This window comes from Phyllostomus hastatus, unplaced genomic scaffold (assembly GCF_019186645.2).
Source record: "Phyllostomus hastatus isolate PE091 unplaced genomic scaffold, TTU_PhHast_1.1 phas_scaffold_501, whole genome shotgun sequence".
Classification (NCBI taxonomy): Eukaryota; Metazoa; Chordata; class Mammalia; order Chiroptera; family Phyllostomidae; genus Phyllostomus; species Phyllostomus hastatus.
This window is the reverse complement of record NW_025334033.1, coordinates 65,996,605-66,015,816: the sequence shown is the minus strand read 5'-3', so window position 1 is coordinate 66,015,816 and position 19,212 is coordinate 65,996,605. Positions and strand designations below refer to the sequence as shown.

The 19,212-nt window shown below is 54.2% G+C and overlaps 1 protein-coding gene, 1 long non-coding RNA gene and 1 other non-coding gene across 3 annotated transcripts; 2 read left to right on the top strand and 1 right to left on the bottom strand.

Moving 5' to 3' along the window:
• Window positions 1-537: 537 nt before the first annotated feature.
• GLRX5 (glutaredoxin 5) lies at window positions 538-8,313 on the bottom strand. The gene is made up of 2 exons (XM_045823148.1): window positions 7,966-8,313; window positions 538-1,176 (listed from the first exon to the last, which is right to left on the bottom strand). The coding sequence occupies exons 1-2, from the start codon at window positions 8,255-8,257 to the stop codon at window positions 998-1,000; spliced, it is 471 nt and encodes a 156-aa protein (XP_045679104.1). The 5' UTR covers window positions 8,258-8,313; the 3' UTR covers window positions 538-997.
• Window positions 8,314-8,535: 222 nt separating this feature from the next.
• Window positions 8,536-11,517, top strand: LOC123808438. The gene is made up of 3 exons (XR_006783786.1): window positions 8,536-9,159; window positions 10,080-10,587; window positions 10,884-11,517. It is a non-coding gene; the product is annotated as an uncharacterized LOC123808438 (long non-coding RNA).
• On the top strand, window positions 9,526-9,797 carry LOC123809021. Its single transcript, XR_006783897.1, has one exon. It is a non-coding gene; the product is annotated as a small Cajal body-specific RNA 13 (non-coding RNA).
• Window positions 11,518-19,212: the final 7,695 nt, after the last annotated feature.

Below are 19,212 nucleotides of genomic sequence, written 5' to 3'. Positions count from 1 at the left end.
CCTCACCCCCATGAGGACCCGGCAGCTCGCGGCAGGTGCAGGGGGCGCTGGGGGAGGCGGGGCACGGTGAATCCCTGTCCTGAGCAATTACCTGCTCGGCGGAATGACCTGCCTTTCCCCAAAGCGATGAGCTCTGCGGTCACCTGAGGGCAGTCCTCTGATCTTGGACAGGACAGTCCCCAGTGGCGTGGGGGTGGGGCTACCACTGCCCTGTCTTCCCTTTTGGGAATCCCAAAACCCTCTGGGCGGGGTGGGGCGGCAGGGCGGGGCATGACCGCAGGAGCCCGGAGCTCTGAACGACCCCAACCCCGGCCTCAGCCGGTCAGTTCTCCGAGCGTTTCCCGGAGGCCGGAGGCGCTCGGGTGGACTGACGCGGGAGAGGCCTGGAGAAGGGCTCCGGGGGCCAAGGGAGCGGCCCCCCCCGCCCCCCCGACCCCCTGCCAAGCACCCTGCGAGCTGCTGTGTCTATGGTCCCCCACCACAGCAGCGGGGCAGACCAAAAACAGACGCACTGCTTTCAGAATTAACGACTCGACATGCTGTATCCTTGGCAGTTTATTTTTAAAAACAACACTCGAGTTATTATGTTCTCTTCCGTGTCCATCATTTTTCTTAACAGAACAAGTTACAAAAAATGTGGGGAGAGATAAGATCTTTGCAGATTGACACATCGGCAGGGGACTCATGAATAACGATCATGATTCAAAAGCTCCTGGTTTTACTCCTGAATCAGGCAGAGAGCGGATGAGAACAAATTCTGTTTACAAGACGATAATACGACCCTGACTTATTACAGTGCAGTGGCTATAATTACATTCACGACAGAACCCTCTTAGCCCAGACACCAGACACACTCCAGTTGCCGGCCGCTCGCTCGCTGGAGCAGGCAGCCGCCTGGGCGGGGAGAGCAGACACGGTAAGGCTTCTCCCGGGCAGCGAGGGCGCGGCCCCGCTCCCGCTCCCGCGGGGGCCTCTGCACAGGGAGCACACGCTGCCTTCACTTTGAGTCCTGGCCCTCGGTTTCGTCTAGGAGGGCGGAGCGGATCCCCAGCTTTTTCAGCTCTTCCACCAGGTCCCCGTTCTGGTGCATCTGCAGGAGGATGTCGCAGCCGCCCACAAACTCACCGTTGAGGTACACCTGCGGGATGGTGGGCCAGTTGGAGTAGTCTTTGACACCTGCGGAGAGAGCGTGAGAGTGTCATTCACGTGTCCGAGCTGGACTTCCCGCGGCGACACTCTGTCCGCCCAAGCCCAGCGAAGACTCGGGGGCCCCGCCCGGCCTCCCCAGGCCGGGGGAGCAAGGCGCCCACCACACAGAGCACCAGCTTCAGAGCCACATGGCCTCTGTTCAAACCCCGGCCTCTGACTCCAAACTGGGGACCTCGGACAAGTGGTGACTTCACCCCTCGACCGCTTCCACCCTCGTCCCGCGGGGTTCGAGAGGAATTGGGCGAGCGCGGCTCTCTCGCGGAACACCCAGCACACACTCGGCACGCAATTAACGGCAGCGCGTGTGACCGGCCATGGAAGCCACACGAGATGCCCAGAGCCACGTCCTCAGTGAAACGAGCCCTGAAAGAAGTGCCACACCGCCATTTCCAAGTGGACTGTTTCACAGGAGCCGCCAGGGCGACACTGCCGGGGGAGGCTGCCCCCACTCAACGCCTGCCTGGGTCGGCGGATGCCACCGTACTTCCACTCGGACCTTAGCCACTGGCTTCGTCTTAGTGGTTCTTTGGCCCAGAGGAAACCCCTCTCCGTGGCCACCGACTGTAGACCTCGCCTTGTTCCGCCCCCGGGAGGGGCATGCCACGGGGCAGGTGGCCTGGCTCAGCTCGGAGCTCACAGGGGCTGAGGTCACGGAGGGGAGGCGCGGTGTGGAGGTCCAGGACAGGGCCCTGGTGAGCGAGCCCGCTTCCCGCTCCCCTTAGGTAAGAGCCCGCCTGTCGGCCCTGCGACCAGGAGACCCAGGGCAGCTGTGGACGGCTCTGAGCCCCGAGGATGGTGGTTAAGACGAGGCAGTGAGAAGCAAGTGTAGTTTCAGTCCTAAGACATAAAAGACCCCTCTTTCCTAATGTTCGTCCTCACCACCCTACCCTATGTTGAGACGAAATGTCCTTTTTAAACACGCCCAGCCAGTGAACGTCTGTGTCGGCTCTGTTAAAACAGAGGACAGTCAAATTCATGACTTACAATAATCAGTCCCTACAGAGTGCACGTGATCATGTTACACTTACACAGATAGGCAGGTATTTTAAAGTAGATAAAATGAGCACAAAATAGAAAACTCAACAGAATACAGTATTACACAAAATACAAAATACAATATTACACAAATTAAAAAACCAGTCAAGTGGTGGTTTTTACGTAAATAAACTAAAAATATAAGAACTGGTCCTTTTTTTTTTAAAGATTTTATTTATGTATTTTTAGAGAGGGAAGGGAGGGAGGGAGGGAGGGAGGGAGGAACATCAATGTGGCCTGCAACCCAGGCATGTGCCCTGACTGGGAATCAAACCTGCGACACTTTGGTTCGCAGCCCGCGCTCAATCCACTGAGCTACTCCAGCCAGGGCAAGAACTGGTTCTTAATACCCTATCGCTTACTATTAAATATTTTTTTCCCAAACAAAATGACCAATTTGAGTTGTATCACAATAACCATCCAAGATACGTGTTTTTCTCATTTAAGTCATTGTTGTTGTTTTTAATAGCAACTTGGCACTCAAGGGCAGCACCAGAAAAGGCCCCCGGGGCGAGCTGAGGGCTTATCTTTCTTCTCCAGACTCATGCAGGACCACATGGTTACTCGGTTACAACATCACAGGCCCCGGAAAGCACCTCTTTCTTTCTGAACTGTTTCTTACTGAGTTGTAACTGACACACGATGTTACATTAGTTGCAGGTGTACAAGTGGTATTTGCCTTTACTGCAAAATGGTCACCACAACAAGTCCGTAGTTACAAAATTGCCTTTCCTGTGATGAGAACTGAAGATCTACACTCTTAGCAACTTTGAAGCACACTTCCAAGTCCCTCTGGATGTCCACCAACTCGGCTGTGAGGGTTGCGGAAGAAGGGCCCATTCGGTTAAGCATCAGAATGTCTCCATGGTAGCAAGTGTCTAAATACACTAGAAGACCCCAAGGAGTTCAGGTTTTTCAACATCCTGACGTTCGGCGCCGCATGATGACTTAGCGTACAAGGTGTGTGTGTGTGTGTGTGTGTGTGTGTGCACACTCTCTATCTTCTACAATGATGCCACTTACAAATCTTTACTTTTATGACTGAGGGTGGATGTAGGAATTAAGAAATGTTTCAAGTAAATGTGAACTTCTCTTACTTCTAAACTTTCTTAAACATCTTTTACATTATGTATGTGAACCACTTATGCACGTGCTGTCGTATCTGGGTTTTTTCTAATTAATGATATGTTGTATTGAGCTCTCTGTGACAACAAATACCTACTTATTCTTCTGGTGAGTGCCTACAATTTCCGAAACACACCAAAAATGAAAATAAGTTTGCCATCTGAGGGCCACCCAAGCCACACAGTCAATCCTAAATAAGGGACAATTCTTTTAAATCGAATCTTTGCTAAGTAACAGACTGATCTGCTCTCAGCGATCATTTTTACGGTACCACACTCGACCAGAGCTTTGGGCTTGTCTCACTCACTGAACTTGAGGCCGCAGACCGTTCGTCTGACTTTAGGGGAAGGGGAAGGGGACGATGTGCCGCCCGGATCAGTCCTTCCCCCAAACCACCCAAACCACCCAAACCACCCAAACCAGGGGCTTTGCAGCCACCCTGAGTGTCCAACACGGAGCCACGTGGGAGGGGGCTAACTCCTCCCAAACCCCTCGGACAGGAGGAACCACGGTGTCGCCCAGCCGATAGTTTATCAACATTCAACTTACCTGCTTCTTTAATTTTCAGATCAACAAGTGTTACAGGCAGCCGATGTCAAGGCAAAGCTTTGGCACCTTTCTTTACAAACATGCTATATTCCATTTTCAAAAAGTCTGGTACGGGTTCAAATACTTAAGGAAATACCCAACTGACTCCTATAGACCAGCGATTTTCGACCTTTTCCCTCTCATGGCACACACAAACTAATCACTAAAATTCTGCGGCACGTTAAAAATATGATTTTTTCCTCTGCCGTGACAAAAAAAAAGTATAATTTTGACTCATTCAGACCGGACGGCTGCTGTCATTTTTTCTACCCGACAGTCCAAGGGGGGAGAGGTCAGCGCCCCGACTGCACGGCCAGGTGGCGCTAGTTCCGGAAACCCCTGCGGCGCACCGGCTGGAAACCCCTGCTGTGGAGCGGCGTGAGAAGCTGCCAGCCAGGAAAGACCACTGTTCGTGAGCAGGAATTAAAACGAGTCCCCATGAGCCACCACTAGCTGTTTAAACGGGGTTAATTTCTTCTCCCATTTCAATTTTCAAAAACTGCAACATACGGTGACAATTCTTACAAACATCACCTGGGATTACTCAGAATCAGAGAGCAGCTCTTGAGACCCTGAAAATCACACCCGAGAACGGACTGTAAAGACAGCGGTGTTTTTGGATGACGGGCAGTGATCCCGTCTGGGACAGGAAGAGCGGACGGCAGAGTCGGTGAACAGGGCCACACCGGAACCGGAAGTCCCGGGCCGTCCACCCACACCTGCTGCTCCGCCGGAAACTTAATATCCCAAGATTCGGGCCGGGGTGGAGAAAATGTTCTGGAAAATTCCCTTCCAGAACTTTCAATGGATACTTTTCAAAATCCACCGCACCTCCGAGTCCCACGCTTCTCCGTCCCCGGTTCAGACAATACGCTTCACCATAATCCCGGCCCTTTTTCCCCGGTAGATCTTCACTGCAGCAGCTTCAGAGTCCAACGCGGATTAATCCCAACTCTGCCACTTCCCAGGCTCCGTGACCCCGGGCAGCTCGCGTCCGGCCTGCTGCCGCCTCCCAGGGTCCTGTGCTTCCGCGCCTTCCCTGCCTTTGAGGACAGCGCTGGGACGACAGGCCACGGTCCGAGCCGAAGCATGGAGAACAGCAGACCCGCAACAGAGGGAAAGCAGAGCGGGCGGCAGAGTGAACAAACACCGGCCCAAAGGTCAGCGGGCTGCAGCTTGCTGGCTGGTACCCGTAGCCTCTACTACATCTGCCCATCTCCTAGCCTCAGTCTCCTCATCTATAAAATGGGGTAACTCCATGCCCCACAGATTTATTACGAAGGTGAAAGGAGATCTAACTGGTGAAATGAAGTCCAGTCCCACAGGGCCAGGGGCAGTGTGGATATTCTGCCTTTTCCTTGTTGATGTCCTCTGCCCCACCCTTCCCCGTAACACTCCTCTGAGAAACACCTGCAACAGAGAAAGCTTAGGGAAAGAATGCAGGAACAATTTGAGATGCCACTCAGTATAAAAACACCCGTTTGTTGACCTAAGGGTTACAGAGTTTTATCCTCTTTAACCGTTTTATTTTACATACATAATCTCACTTAATCTTTACAAAAATCCCACAAGCTAAGTACAATCATCCTGCTTTGACAGATAAAGAAACTAAGACTCAGAGAGATTAAATAACCATGCTAGCATAGGCGGGAGCCTGGGCTCACACCCAGGTTTCTAGACGTCCGAAGGCCAGGACCTTGACCACCAGAGGTAGCCTCTGGCCGGGAGCCTCTGCCTCTCCTGCCCATGACCTGCACTTGCGTACACGGAGCTGCAATATACGGGACAGTCTGTCTTCTTTAACACTGATACACACACATGACATTGTGCCATACTTACCTTTGTGCAACTGACTCTTTGACTAAACATGGTAGCTTTCTGAAATTTAGTCACATAAATACATCCATTCATTTTAACCACAATTTCGTTTATCCAGTCTGCTACTAACAGAACAAGATCTCCTCTTGCCAGTGTTTCATCGTTCCAAGCAACGCTGCACAAAACCTGCTTACGGGTCTCCTAACTCACATGCAGGCGTCTGTCTAGACTGAGGGGTGACACACTACGGCCTCTGGGCCAAATCTGGTCCGCCTCCTGTTTTTGTGAGTGAAGTCTGATCGGAACCTGGTGGCCCTTATTCATTTACGCATTATCCCTGACTGCTCTCCGGCCGCGGCCGAGCTGAATAATGGCCACAGACACTGCACAGTCCATGAAGCCTGGAAGTATCTACTCCGTGGCCCTTCGCAGGGCGCGGGTCAGCTCCCGCTCTGGACTACGCCCTTGGGAGGGAAGCGGCAGGGTCCTCAGCTGCGCTCACCTTCAGCTCAGCTGACGTGCAGGCAGGGGGGGCTGTCAGTGTGCTCACACCCCTCCAGAGTGATGGGAACCACTGTCGACTTGCATCATCAGCGCACGACATGCCCGCTACACACACACACACATACACACACACACTCTCTCACACAACTTGTTATCCAACTTGTAAGGTTTGCCAATGTCATGGGTTTTTTACTATTGCTTAAATCCCCCGATACTGAAGAGGCTGAACAAATTTTCAAATGCGTAATACACACTCAACAATGATTAGTATAGGATAATGATTATTCATTCAAAAGACACTGTTCCCAAAGCAAGGAATACAACAGTGACCTGAATTGGCAGAAATTTAAGATGGTTCATAATGTTTTTAAGAGCATGGGAGAGAGTTTACGATGATAAACGAAAGCATTTACTTATTGAAACACTCACTGAAAGCTTGCTCTGGGTAAACAACATACGCGGCACCCAGGGAGTGGCCTGACACATGGCCCCTGCTCTCGAGAAGGCAAAATGAACACAGACACGCACGGTTATCAGCTGTGTTTTTAACCACCACCACCGTCAGATCCAAAAGCTGGCCCCAGAAGGATACCAACCCACAGCCTTCCCGTGACAACAGCCTGCCCCATACGTGAGAATGACTATGACTGATCATTTCAAACGCAGGATCCCATTCATAAACGCAGGATAACAAAACGTAGGCTTCTACAGTAAAGTGGCAGAACCTGGTGCTTCAAGGCTCCTTTGCAAACACTGTAAAACCCAACAGCGCTTGGCTCCGGGGGGTGCCAGGACTCGGGCACTCCAAGTCCCTCACAGGAACGCAGAGCGCCTACTTCACCCCCCAGGCGGTACAGGCACAGCCTCCCCATTTCTCCGCCAACGCGACCAACCTCGGCCAGGGCACAGACGCACGGAGACCAGCACCAAAGGTCGGCAGCCCTGTGCTCCGCAGGAAAGGTGCTACCTGGCAGGCAGGGCCTCTCTCCACTGCCTGGGCCAGCGAAGAGCCACAGGTCCTGCCTGGCCCCTGGCTTCATGTGCTGCAAGCCCGAGTTAGCTAGGGACCAGGAGTCACTCCCTGTCCTTCTCCCGACAAGCCTCCCCCAGCCCTGGCTCCACAAAGTCTCCCCCGGCCCTGATTTCATGCCCCTTTCTCCCACGCCACCAGATCCCAACTCAGACCAGCAACCGAGGATGAGGTTCGAGAGGCCGGTCTCTGACCCCACCAGCCTCAGACCACGGCAACCTCGTCCCCAGCGTCCACAGCACTATCTGCTCCTCCAGCCCAAGGACACCCGAGGCCCTTAAGGTACGCCCCAAAGCGCCTACCTCCCACGTACTTACTATATCCCCCTTCACCCCACTTCCCAGCCCTGCAGAGGGGGGAGTGAGGCTGCTAACCACTCCTTTCGGACGTAGCCCGAGAGAACGGGCCCAGAAACGCCTGTTTCAGCTCCGCGTGAGGATCGGGGAGCCGCTAGGACTTACCCCACTGTCCCAACTGACAACAGTACCGGGGCCCCAGGTCCTCGGGCCCTGTCCATGTCAACCACGTCCCCACCCGATTCTCTAATACAGTAATACCCCCTGCCCTGACCCCACGCAAACCCCAGACAGACCCCAGACGGTCCCGAGGAGGGGCCTGGCCCTGCCGTCCCCACCCCGCACTCGGCGGACCCTGACCTTGCCGGAGCTGGGGGTCGTCCAGCACGTTGTAGGCTGCGTAGTCCCGGACACCGTGCAGCCGCAGGATCTGCACCACCGCGTTGCTGAAGCCACACTGGGGCTGCTCCGGCGTGCCCTTGAGGAAGACCACCACCTTGTCCTTCTTCACCAGCGCGTCCAGCCGCTCCGCCGAGGCGCCGCCGCCCCCCGAGCCCGCCGCCCGCACTCCGGGACCCCGCAGGCCGCCGCTGGCCACGCCACGCCCCCAGCGAAGCAGAGCCGTCGCCGCCCGGCCCAAGGACCCACTCATCCCGCAAGCTCGCTGGAACCCTGTACGTCGGAGACCTGGGCTCGCCCCCAGAAACCTTTCCCCGCCCGCAGGGGCCCGGCCCGCCCCCACCCCCCGAGGTCCTCATTGGGCTGGCTCCAAACTGCTCTTCGTGATTGGAGAAGGCTGGCCGGCAACTACTGCAGTCCACCAATCAGGTTGCTCTCCCCTCCCCCACAGGTTAAGGGTGTTCCATACGCCGGAGCCTCATCCTGCAGCCTTACCATTGGCCCTCGCCGACCGCTTTGTTCGTTGATTGGAGGAAATGGATGTTCATCAGAGTCACCCTCCGCGGCACAGAGGAGGCGGGCAAAGACGTCTTCCCTCGGTAGGGTAGGCGTGCCCGCTGAGACCATCCGGAGGACTGGGGAAGGCACTGGGCGGGGTCCCGCCGCTCCGCGGAACGCCGGGAAGGGGTCACTTCCAGAGGAAGGTTCCGGTTCCGGTACAGGCGGTGGTTGAGTTGTCATAGCAACGTGGCTGGCAGGACCCTGGGTTTTGCGTTAGGGGTGGTAACAGGGCCGCAGAAGGCCTGGGTGGGTCTTCTCCAGCTTAGGTGAGCGACTCCGGTGCCTCCCTAAGGCCGCGGCGAAAACGGCCATTCGTGGCGGAAGCCGGACCCGGCGCTGGAGTACGGGCTTGCACGGGCTACGTCATCTGGCCCGGGGCCACGGGTCCCGGCCCTATCCTGGCGCCCTGCTGCCCACGTGAGAGCGGAGTTCCATGCCAGGCTTCCGGGTCCTCGCCTCTGGCGCGCGATTATTTCTCTACAACAGCTTTTATTTTAAAAGTTTGCACCGCGTTCTCGTCTGTGTGATCCTATCTGGGTTTGGGGGCGTTGACTCTGCACCCTACTTAAGCCCTTGGACCTGGCCCGGGGAAAGGTTTGTTGAATGGGGACCTAAGTGGGGAATTGGTTCGTTCGACACACGTTTTGTGAGCAGGTGCTGCGTGCTCCGCACGGTGCTTGCGGGAGAACTGCAGAGAGACATGGTGCCCAAACTTTATAGCCAGCGTGAGCAGTGAGATACAGGTATAAAGTAAGGCGGGGGTGCAGAGTACAGAAGGGAAGTCCCATTGCTTTTTCGCGTCTCTATTGTACTTTTTACACCATAACGTGTATTTATTAGGTGTTTATTGATTTCACTCCCAGGCACTCGATTTAATTCACTGTGCTTGGAGCGAGGCCGGTGCTCATGTTGGTGGAATGAATGATTCCGGAAGAGTGGGACTCGGTGAAGTCGTCCCGCGATCTGTAGTCTGGAGCCGCTCTGGGTTGGTGGTACCCTAGAGCACACCAGACTCGCAGAAAAAGCATACGCCGGAGGAAGCTGAGGCATGACTGCTCGAGAGCCAGCCGTCCCATGTGCAATTTTCCTCTGATAGTTCTGGGTACTGTTGCCACGGCGATGATGACTTTCCCATGTCATTATCTATCCACAACAGTAAGAGAAGCTTTGCAGCCAAGATATTGTTTAACAGATGGAGTGCTTTCTGTTGGACACTATGCACTGCTACAAATTATTTTGTTTAAACCTTAGGTATTTTAAAAATTGGTTCCGGGGATGACCTGTTTATGCTTTGGAGGTACCCAAATTTAAAATCAGAAAATTAGTGCATGTGCTGTCAGCAAATGAATCTTGGAAATAATCCTTCAGCATGAAACTCAGTAAACTGAAAATAAACTCCAGATGTTACCTGGAAATTCTCCTCAGTGACATAGTTCCTATTGATGTTTGGTGGTTTTCTAATGTGAGGCCCAACATTGATCAGTTTCTTAAAGAGTCTTCTTTTTTCCACCCAGATTCTTTGATTCCAGGTAAATCAGAGAAACAGGCATCAAGAACAGAAGAATGAGGTCTGTCTGGAAAAAGCCCAGCCACTGTTAATATAGTGAGAACTGTTAGCGTGACATCGCTGTAACCTGGCAGCCAAGGAGAGTGGCCTAGAATGTGCATGAATGAACAATGACAACCTCACTGCACTAGTCAGTGGGGGTGGTAGACACCGTTGAGTGAGCATGTGTGCTGTGTGGTCATCACATGCAAAATGACTGAGTGAGTAGAACAACGAATCTGCATCAAATTTTGCATTAGGCTTGAACATTCTCCTGCAGAAACTATTCAGATGATTCAGGAGGCTTTGGGGGATGACGCAGTGAGTGCAGAGCAAGTAAAAGTGCGGCACAAATGTGTCGAGGATGATTGAGATTCTGTTGAAAGTGATCCACGTTCTGGAAGGCCTGCAACAAGCAGAGCACCTGAGAATGTTGAACGTGTACAGGCCTCAATCAACAAAGATCGACAACCCAGGTAACTCTGCCCCCTACAGCCCAGATTTGGTACCCCAGGACTTCTGGCTTTTCCCAAAACTAAAATCACCTTTGAAAGGGAAGAGATTTCAGACTGTCAATGAGATTCAGGAAAATACAACAGGGCGGCTGATGGCGATTCCAACAAAGGGTTTTGCCGAGTGTTTTGAACAGTGGAAGAGATGCTGGGAGAACTGTGTGGGGTCCCAAGGTGCCTGCTTTGAAGGGGGTTGAGGTGTCATTGTCCTGTGTACAATGTTTCTTGTGTCTTCTTCAATAACTGTCCCTCTTTCACAGTGCCTGGCTGGGAACTTTCTGGGCGGGCCCCCTGGCTCATAGGAGACGCCGGGGTGCTGGGGCGGGGCTGCTGTGTCAGAAGCTCAGCCTGCAGGGCAGCAGCAGAGAACACGTGGTTTCCGAAACCACCTTTCACTCGTGCTACAGTAAGTTGATCCTTTTAGAATAAAAGGCAGTTTGTTCCTGAAATTGTAAGTTGTCCATTGCCTGCTCAGCTGTCTACTTCGGCCTTTGCGTTGACTGGAGGAGGGAGGAGAATTTGCACACTGGTGTTCTGAGGACCCCGAGGCACGGAGCAGTAATGATGGCCCTTATCTAGGTGGTGACGTTGGCTTCGGGAGGGCGGTTGTCTTTCTCGGTTGTGTCACTGAGTTGGGAACACCGCTGTCGTTAAAGACTCAGAGTAACCCTTGAGCGGGGAGGACACGGAGCCCGTGTCTCTCAAGCGTGAGGTGGAGCGGCTGCGCACAGCGGGGAAGGGCGGGAACGGAGGGGGAAGGGAGGCCGTGGGAAAGCGTGTCCTTCAGGGAGCGAGGCGGGTGGCCTTGGTGGTGTGACCGAGGACAGGAGAGCAAATCATGTGTCCAAACCAAAGGAACTGGAATGATACATCTAACTTTAAGTTTTTAATAAAGGAAGCAGAAATACAAATGTCTATGGTGAACGTATTCATTTCTGTCTTCGCGTGGAAACCGCTCTCAGAGTGCTGGCACCAAGCCTCCGTGGTTTAAAGAAGCAGAAAAACAGCATTCGAAATATTTCTTCCAAAGCATCAAACTCTTAATATGACTTGGCATGTTAGTTTTGAGGTTTCTCTTTAGGAATTCTGTGATGAAAACATGTCACAAATGCACCCTTTGGGCACACAGTGGTCAGAAACCTGCACGTATGCTCAGATAGATTTGGGTGTTTTGAACACAGAAGTCAATAACTGTCAGTTTGTGATCTCTCCCACGTGGGCACTGATGGGGAAGTGGGGGCGGGAAGTACACAGAAACTTAGGAGAATCCTGGCATTTTGGTCACAAGATATAATTAGACCCCAAACTAAAAGAATCAAGGCATGTAAATATGCTGACTCAGGCATCCTAAAAATGTTTTTCCTCTCTGCACTTATTTATAGATAAGGCTTTACTATATTTGGTAAAATTTTTTCTATCTACTGACTTCTCCGAAAGCAAATTCACGTTGAACCACAGTTAAAAATATTACAGATTGGAGATCATGTCTTCCCCTAATCAGCCCTAAGTGGTTATTGAGCCTGAGACAATACTCTGTGTGAACTCTCAGCATGTCAGTGTTTCTGTGCCCTGACGTGAGTGTGGAAGTCTGCTGCATTCTGACAAAGAGGGTGTGTGTCTGTGCACAGGACGTGCGACACACAGACAGCCAGGTCTGAGCTGGTCGGAGCGTTCTGTGCCATTTTAAAACAAGTGGCCGCCCGGGTTGCCCAAGCGGTCGAGCCAGCAAACAGTCCTGAGCTAAAATAGTGTTTGTGACCTGGAGTTGCAGCTGGAACCCGAAACCTTTCTCTGGTGCACCTGGCTGCTGTCCAGTAATTTTTGGGCCTCTCTGCAACCCTGGCATCAACTGGATGCCCCAACTGCCCCGCCCTCTGAGAGAATCCTTGCTAATCCCTGATGCCCAGATAGAAGTGCCTTCTGCACTTGGACTCCTTCTATCCAACAAAGACAGCTGCTGTTACAAACACTCCTCTGACCGTGGGGGTGGCCTCCGGCAGGCCAGTCACTGTTTCCCACACCAGAGGCCTCAGCCTAGAGGCCGCGAGGAGGGTCTCGTCAGGGCCTGCGCTCCTCTCTGGGTCGGGTCGAGGGAAGAGGAACGGTGTGCGGGAAAACGGGTTGGCTCAGTTGAGAACCAGCCCCAGCCGTGGGGCTGCAGGTGCAAACGGATTCTCCGAAGGACCGAAGGACCGTTGGTGAGAAGCCGGGAGGCCGCAGCGGAGCCTGCTCCTGCTCCGGGATTTGAATGGCAGCCGTGGGATGTGAGCCCTGGGTCCCAGTCCTCAGCAATGCTAAATCCTAAGGAGTTTTCATTCTCCATAGAATGCCCCCCCACCCCACCGTCTTCCCGGACCTGTGAAAAATGTGTGAAACCTGCAAACAGTTAATGTTCTTTCAAGAGGCCTTTCAAGAGGCCCTTATCTGTGGGCTGCAGAGTGCCGAGGAACCGATCTGTGCTCTCCTCTGCTGCTAAAGGTTTACCCCCGAAACAGTCCTGTCCCTGTTCTTCAGACGGGTTTGTGTGCGTGCCTTCCTTCGGACCTCCCCCACCCCGAACCCCAGGATGAGGGCTCTCGGACAGTTTGGTCCCCAAACTAGGTTCTCCGCCCAGTACCTGTGTGTGACCTCTTTTGGACAGACTGGAGCCCCTCAGGTCCCTCTAGAAGCTTGCTTGCCGTCACAAGCACTTCCGGACGTTTTACTGCCAAGCCATAACAGCACCAGCAAGCCCCACAGAAAAAGATTCCTGAACTGCCTTCACTGGCTCTGCCTGTGAGTGTATTAGCGACAGATGCAATTTTTGTGCTTTGTGGAACTGAAATGACAGTCTCAATCTAAAAACCCAATGAGAAAAATGGAAACCACAGCTCTTCATTCCTGAAAGTTACATTTCCTTTCGTCCCCCAGCTCTTTGGCATTGAGGCCCCAGCACCGGGCCTCTGCCGGTTCCATGGGGAACTTTGTTTCATTCTGAGGAAAACAGCCCGGGCCCTGCCTCCTATGAGGCAGTGTTAAGAATGAAGGGGCGATCGTAAAATGTGTTCAGACTTGATTAAAGGGGAGAAAAGAGCAGTCCACTTTCCCCAAGCTGTCAGTTTCAGCTCCTGCCTTGTGTGTTTCTCTTCTCCAGCAGCAGATAGTTCCGGTAACTCACACTGTTTGTTCCTGCATTCTAGCAACTTCGGAGACAGTGCCTAGACCACAGAACAGAAAAGCAGGGGGCCAGTGCTGTTCCGGGTCAGACCTGTTAGGAAAATTTATCTGCTCGCAGCAGTTTATGGCCCCCTCTGATAATCACCGCGTTTGCAGCCAGATGAGCGCCTGGGCAGTTTTATTATTTTCCTTGAATGATGGCTGCGATGTGGTGCCAAGGCCTTAAATACTCCCTACGATGAGTCAGAATTCCCCTTGATGCTTCCACCTTTGAGCCTTAGTAATTTAATGTGTCAGAATTAAGCCCGACGATCGTGGGAACCCATTGCTGCAGCCTACTCCTGCAGTTCATCCAGCAAGGGAAGAGGAATTCAGAGGGGCAGGAGGTTGCGAATGAGATGAGACATACGTTATCTTTTGCAGGAAATATTGGAGGATTTTAAATGTTTTTCTGCTTTTGTGGCCTGGAAAATTCCATCCGTTAATTCCAACTTTCAACTTTTTTTTTAAACATTTTATTTACTTTTAGAGAGGGAAGGGAGGGAGATAGAGAGAGAGAAACATCAATGTGCGGTTGCTGGGGGTCATGACCTGCAACCCAGGCATGTACCCTGACTGGGAATCGAACCTGCAACACTTTGGTTCACAGCCCGTGCTCAATCTGTTGTGGAAAATCCACCCACACTCGGGGAGATAATGAAGCACAAACTTTATTACCCAGGGGCCCAGAGGGGGTGGTTAACATCCAAATCCTCTGAGCACCGATCCTCACTCTCCCGGGGTTTAAATAGTCCCGGGCTTCCTACCTACGTGGCAAAGCAAGGTTACAGAAGCCGAATGTGAAAGTTAGGTCCAGCTACCTTATTTGGGAGACAAAGAGAAAACGCAGGAGGAATTTGCAGAAGCTACAGAGCACAGGAGCTTATCATGGGAGTCTGTGTACGACCTTGAGTAACTGGCCATTGCTTTGGTTACGACTTGTCAGCTTCTACAGTCCTGTGTGAAATTTTGCAAGTGTTATAGTTACAGAGCATAAGAAACTTTTGGAGTTTTCTTTTCCTGCTACAAATCCACTGAGCTACGCCAGCCAGGGCCCAGCTTGCAACTTTTTGAAAGCATAGCCTACTGAGATATAGTTAGCTGTTACCCAATTTCAGTGAGCCAGAGTTTCAAAGAATTTTAATGAAGGCTGTTACAAACTATATTGTAAAGAAAAAGAAAAAGGTAAGGGGGTCACTTTGCATAGACCTCCCTTGCTAAAACTAGAGACCAGGAGAATTTTGCATTAAAAGCCTTGAGAAGGGGCGCTATGGCAGGCCAGCCCTTGCAAGCGCACGGTGGCAGGGCGCCGCTTGTCGCCGTGGGTTCAGTGCAGCGCTAAGCGCGTGCGTCAGTCCAGGCGGCGAGATAGTCCCGCAGGTTCACCTTCACGCCACGCACTGCGGCTCAGTTCGCACCTGCTGCCGGCTGGCTAGGGACAGGACCAGCAGTGGCCTCTGACTTGAAGGGTTTTTTTTTTTTTTTGCTTCTGTTAAAAATCACCACGTCGTATTTCAAAATCATTCCGTCTTGAGAAACTTGGAGCTTTTCCTGAGAAGCCCCTGCCTTACCCCGCAAGGCCGGTAGGGGGCGCTCGTCTGTTTTACTTAGGAGGCTGGGCAGCCCAAGCAGAGAGATGCTGTCCCTGCCAGGAGGCATGGTGTCCGGGAACTAACGTTTGCCCGACTCCACCAGGTGCTCTCAGTTCCCGCCCAAGGCCTGCTGTCACTCTAGGGAATGGCTAACGCTCCCTTTTCTAATGTCACAGCCACAGCAGATCAGAAGCAGTACATTTCAAAAGGTTAAGGCTAAAAGCAGGAAGAAGCAACGACTAACAGGTTACCAGGAGATTCTAAGAATTAGGAGGCAGACATTCTGGGGCTTGTTTTTAAAGCAGCTTTCTGGGAATACTGGATGCAAGCGGGGGCCGCCAGCCTGCACGGCGCACTCCCTGAGCGTGGGAGCCCCGACGATCACGTCCAGTCACCGAGGAAAGGAAGTTGTATTTCACATGCTCTGGGCCGGAAGCCAAGGAAATGGCATACGTATAGGATTGCCAACAAAATTATACACACGCGGGGCTTCGGGAGGTTATGTTAAGAAAAAAAGAAACCTGAGGGATACGTTCTTCCCTAACTACGCCAGATAAGCAGTCCTGTTCCGCCTCTTTGTGGACTTCACGCCGGTCTGCCGCTGCGCGCACCCTAGAAACTCTTCACTGGGCGGTAAGGGACCCAATGACACCGGCCTGCAGTCGGGTTTTTCTAAGCCGCGTGAACCAAACGCTGGGCTTGGGAGCACCCAGCTGGCTTTCTGCCTGGCGACGGCCACCCACAAAGCAGCCCTGGGATCGCCGATGCGCCGTTTCACCCGCGATGAAACAATTTGGAGGCATTCAAGAACATAGCCAGCCCCATCTCACCGCTGTCGGGGACCAGACCCCTTCGGGAGCTCGTTTGTATCACAGTTTCATTGTTTTATGTCGCCCCCTCCCCGGACCGGCAGCGTGTAGTTCAACCGAGTTCTTTTCTGCCCCTGGCCCTTGGCGCTACACCTGGTACTTGGTGTGTGCTCCGTGAGTAATTCTTGAATGGAGAACAACAGGTAGCAGGGTGACCATGCAGGGCGGGATCTCAGAAATCCCAGCGTGTGGGACACACTTATGCCTGTGCCGCAGGAGGGGGGAGGCGGCCGCCGTGGAGCATCCACCCGCTCTGTGCTGAGTGGGCGCTCCGGACACCCCCTCCCAAGGGCCTCGCAGTCGTGACAGGGGCAGGGACAGATGCAAGAACGTCACGAGGGCTGGAGGAGAGTGGCAGCGGGGCTCTGAGTACTGAGGGCAGCACCCCGGGGAGCAGGGGAAGCTTTACCTGGACGTCAGGAAAGGGACAGGAGCTGCCGCCACCTGAAAGGGAAGTGCCCCGGAAGAAGAGGGAACAGCCAGGGCAGAGGCCTGCGCTGCAGACCCGTGGGCAGGGCGGAGGGCCTTGGGACTTGGTCTGTGGGATGAGAGAGGGGCACGGGAGGGTGTAAGGCATCAGTTTTTGAGGGATGAGCCCCATGGGACGGTTGCAGGGGACCCAGAGGCCGTGAGACCGACCAACAGGCAGGCCAGAGCCAGTCGGGAGGCCAGGATCCAACTGCTGCTGGTCTCCGGCTGGCGTGGCGCAGGTGTCCAGGCTTCAGAGGCCAGACTGACAGCACTTGGCAACTGGCTGGATGTGGGGAGGTGGCGGGGAGAGGAGGGAGGAACTCGGGCTTGTCTCCAGGTGCCTGGCTTAGAGGCTGCTGGCCCCTACCTGCGGAGGCAGGGCAGACAGGAAGGAGCGTGGAGGGGAGAGTCGGGAATTGCTCTCGGACACTCAGTTCCGAGGAAGGTGAGACGGCATAAGTCATCAGATGACAGCTGAGCGCCCGGAGGAGAGGACTCGGACCATCGCGTCTCCAGGCCCGGACCTGGCGATGGAAGAGGCTGGGGCAGGGAGAGCAAGAAGGAGGCAAACAGGGAAGAACCCTGGGGCGTGTGTGCTGCAGGGAAGGCCGAGAGGGGCAGGATGGGGGGCAGGAGCAGGAGCTCCCAGGAGAGGCCCTGATCCCCAGCGGACGTCAGAAGTCACCGGGCGGGGGTGGGGGGGGAGGGGGCGGGGAGGGCCAGGCAAGGACACGACCAGCATATCTCCTGGATTAGGCAAGGCCCGTACCCAGGGCTGCGGGCTGACGCAATCAGACCTGGACCCTGGCAGGGTCTCTGGCCGGGAAGGAGTGGCCTAGTGAATTGTACGGTGTCTTCTGGCTGACGTGTGCACGCGCACGTGTGTGTGCACATGTTTGTTTCAGGCCATCTTAGAGTTTGTACGCTGAGTGCACAGGGCCCAGTCCTTTTGCCCAGATTCACCGGAGACACAAATAAACATTTCAGTTTGGATGACGAAAGAGCCCGGGTTGCTGAAGCGGTGAACTGATCCCACTGGCACGGGGCCAGCAAGGACCTTTTGGACACCCAAGGTCACCGGGATGAGTGTGCTACCTTATCTGCTGCCTGGCTACAGGGGCTGCTTTTGTGTGCTGAACCCAGCTTTTTAACGAGCCGGGAGGTACCTTTGTGGCGCCTGCCATTTCTTCCCTGCCCACCAGCCCTGCAGCATCAGAAAGGACACTTAGGATTCACGCTCTGTGAGACTCTGCCCAGGTGCCGCAGCTCTCGGGGGACCTGCAGCAGGCACTTTGGGGAGCGTCCGGCCTGCGTGTCTGGGGCCCGTGGTCTGCAGCAGGAGTTGAGGGTTTTGTGGACGGAGGCTTCTGCGGTGAACCGGCCTTCTCTGCACTGGGCGCATCGTCAGTCATACAGAGCTGTCACCCAGAGCAGCAGTCCGCGCACAGACGCAGGGACACATTTGACAGGAGCTTCTGCCGCTCCCACAAGGGGGTCAGCTGTGCCCCAGGTGTGGGCTTCCCCAAAGAGTAGAGCCCCCTTGCTCGCATGGTGATGGCGGGGTTGGCCCAGATGCCCAGCACGGGTTCCGCTGCCCCAACTCAGGTGCCGAGGCCGGGCCTCTGCCTGCCAGTCTGCCAGGCGGGGCTCGGCGGAGCCTCCCCCCGCTTCCTGGGCGTGCTGCCTATCACACAGCGTTGCTAATATTATCACATGTGCAGGGCAGCCAAGTCCGTGCCCAGAGCAGGCAAGAACACTCCTGCAGATTCCAAAAACATGTCTCCAGGGAGCCCAACAAGACAGGGTTTCCCTCTGCGCAGGGGACAGGGCCCACCCAGTGCGGCCAGCTGGGGAACACGTGTCCCCGGGGGGAGGGAGACCACGAGGAGATTCCCATCCACTGAGCGTCCGGTTCCGCCGACCCACAGCAGGGTTGGCCGCCCAGCCGTTATCAAGGCTGCATTCCGGTTTCAAAACAAAAGTAAACAAGCCGGGCTCCTAACACGCTACTGTTTAGACCCAAAGGATGAAGCTGGAAGGGCAGGCAGCAGTCCGGGCGCTGGCTGAGGAGCCCTCTCGGGGCTCACGTGTTGTTCGGTAACCAAGGAAGTCGCTGAGCGCGGAGGCGACTTCCCCGGTACAGTACGCGGCAATTCAGAGAACACAAAACCGCATTCCTTATCTGCAGAGGCTCAGCCGGCCCTGTCGTTCTGTCTGTGCAGCCCTGACACTCCCCCTGCCGCGGGCGCAGGTCCTGGGCACGCCCGGGATGGGCGGGGGGTGGGGGCTCAGCCCTGCTGCGCACACCGCCCCCCACCCCCGCCTTCTCGGCTGCTGCTCTCTCACCACAGAGGTCCCACTTGCCACTAAAGCTGGTGCTGCTCTTTGCAAAGAACTTTTTTTTTTCCCCATCATAACCTTGACCATTAAGATCTCATCATATTAACGAAGTGGGAGCTTAA

Bases quoted from the DNA above. Each gene is read 5' to 3' on its own strand.
- GLRX5 (XM_045823148.1), bottom strand. From the start codon at position 8,257: ATGAGTGGGTCCTTGGGCCGGGCGGCGACGGCTCTGCTTCGCTGGGGG. The intron at 1,177-7,965 runs GTCAGGGTCCGC...CTCTCTCCGCAG, and splicing joins CGACCCCCAGCTCCGGCAAG to GTGTCAAAGACTACTCCAAC.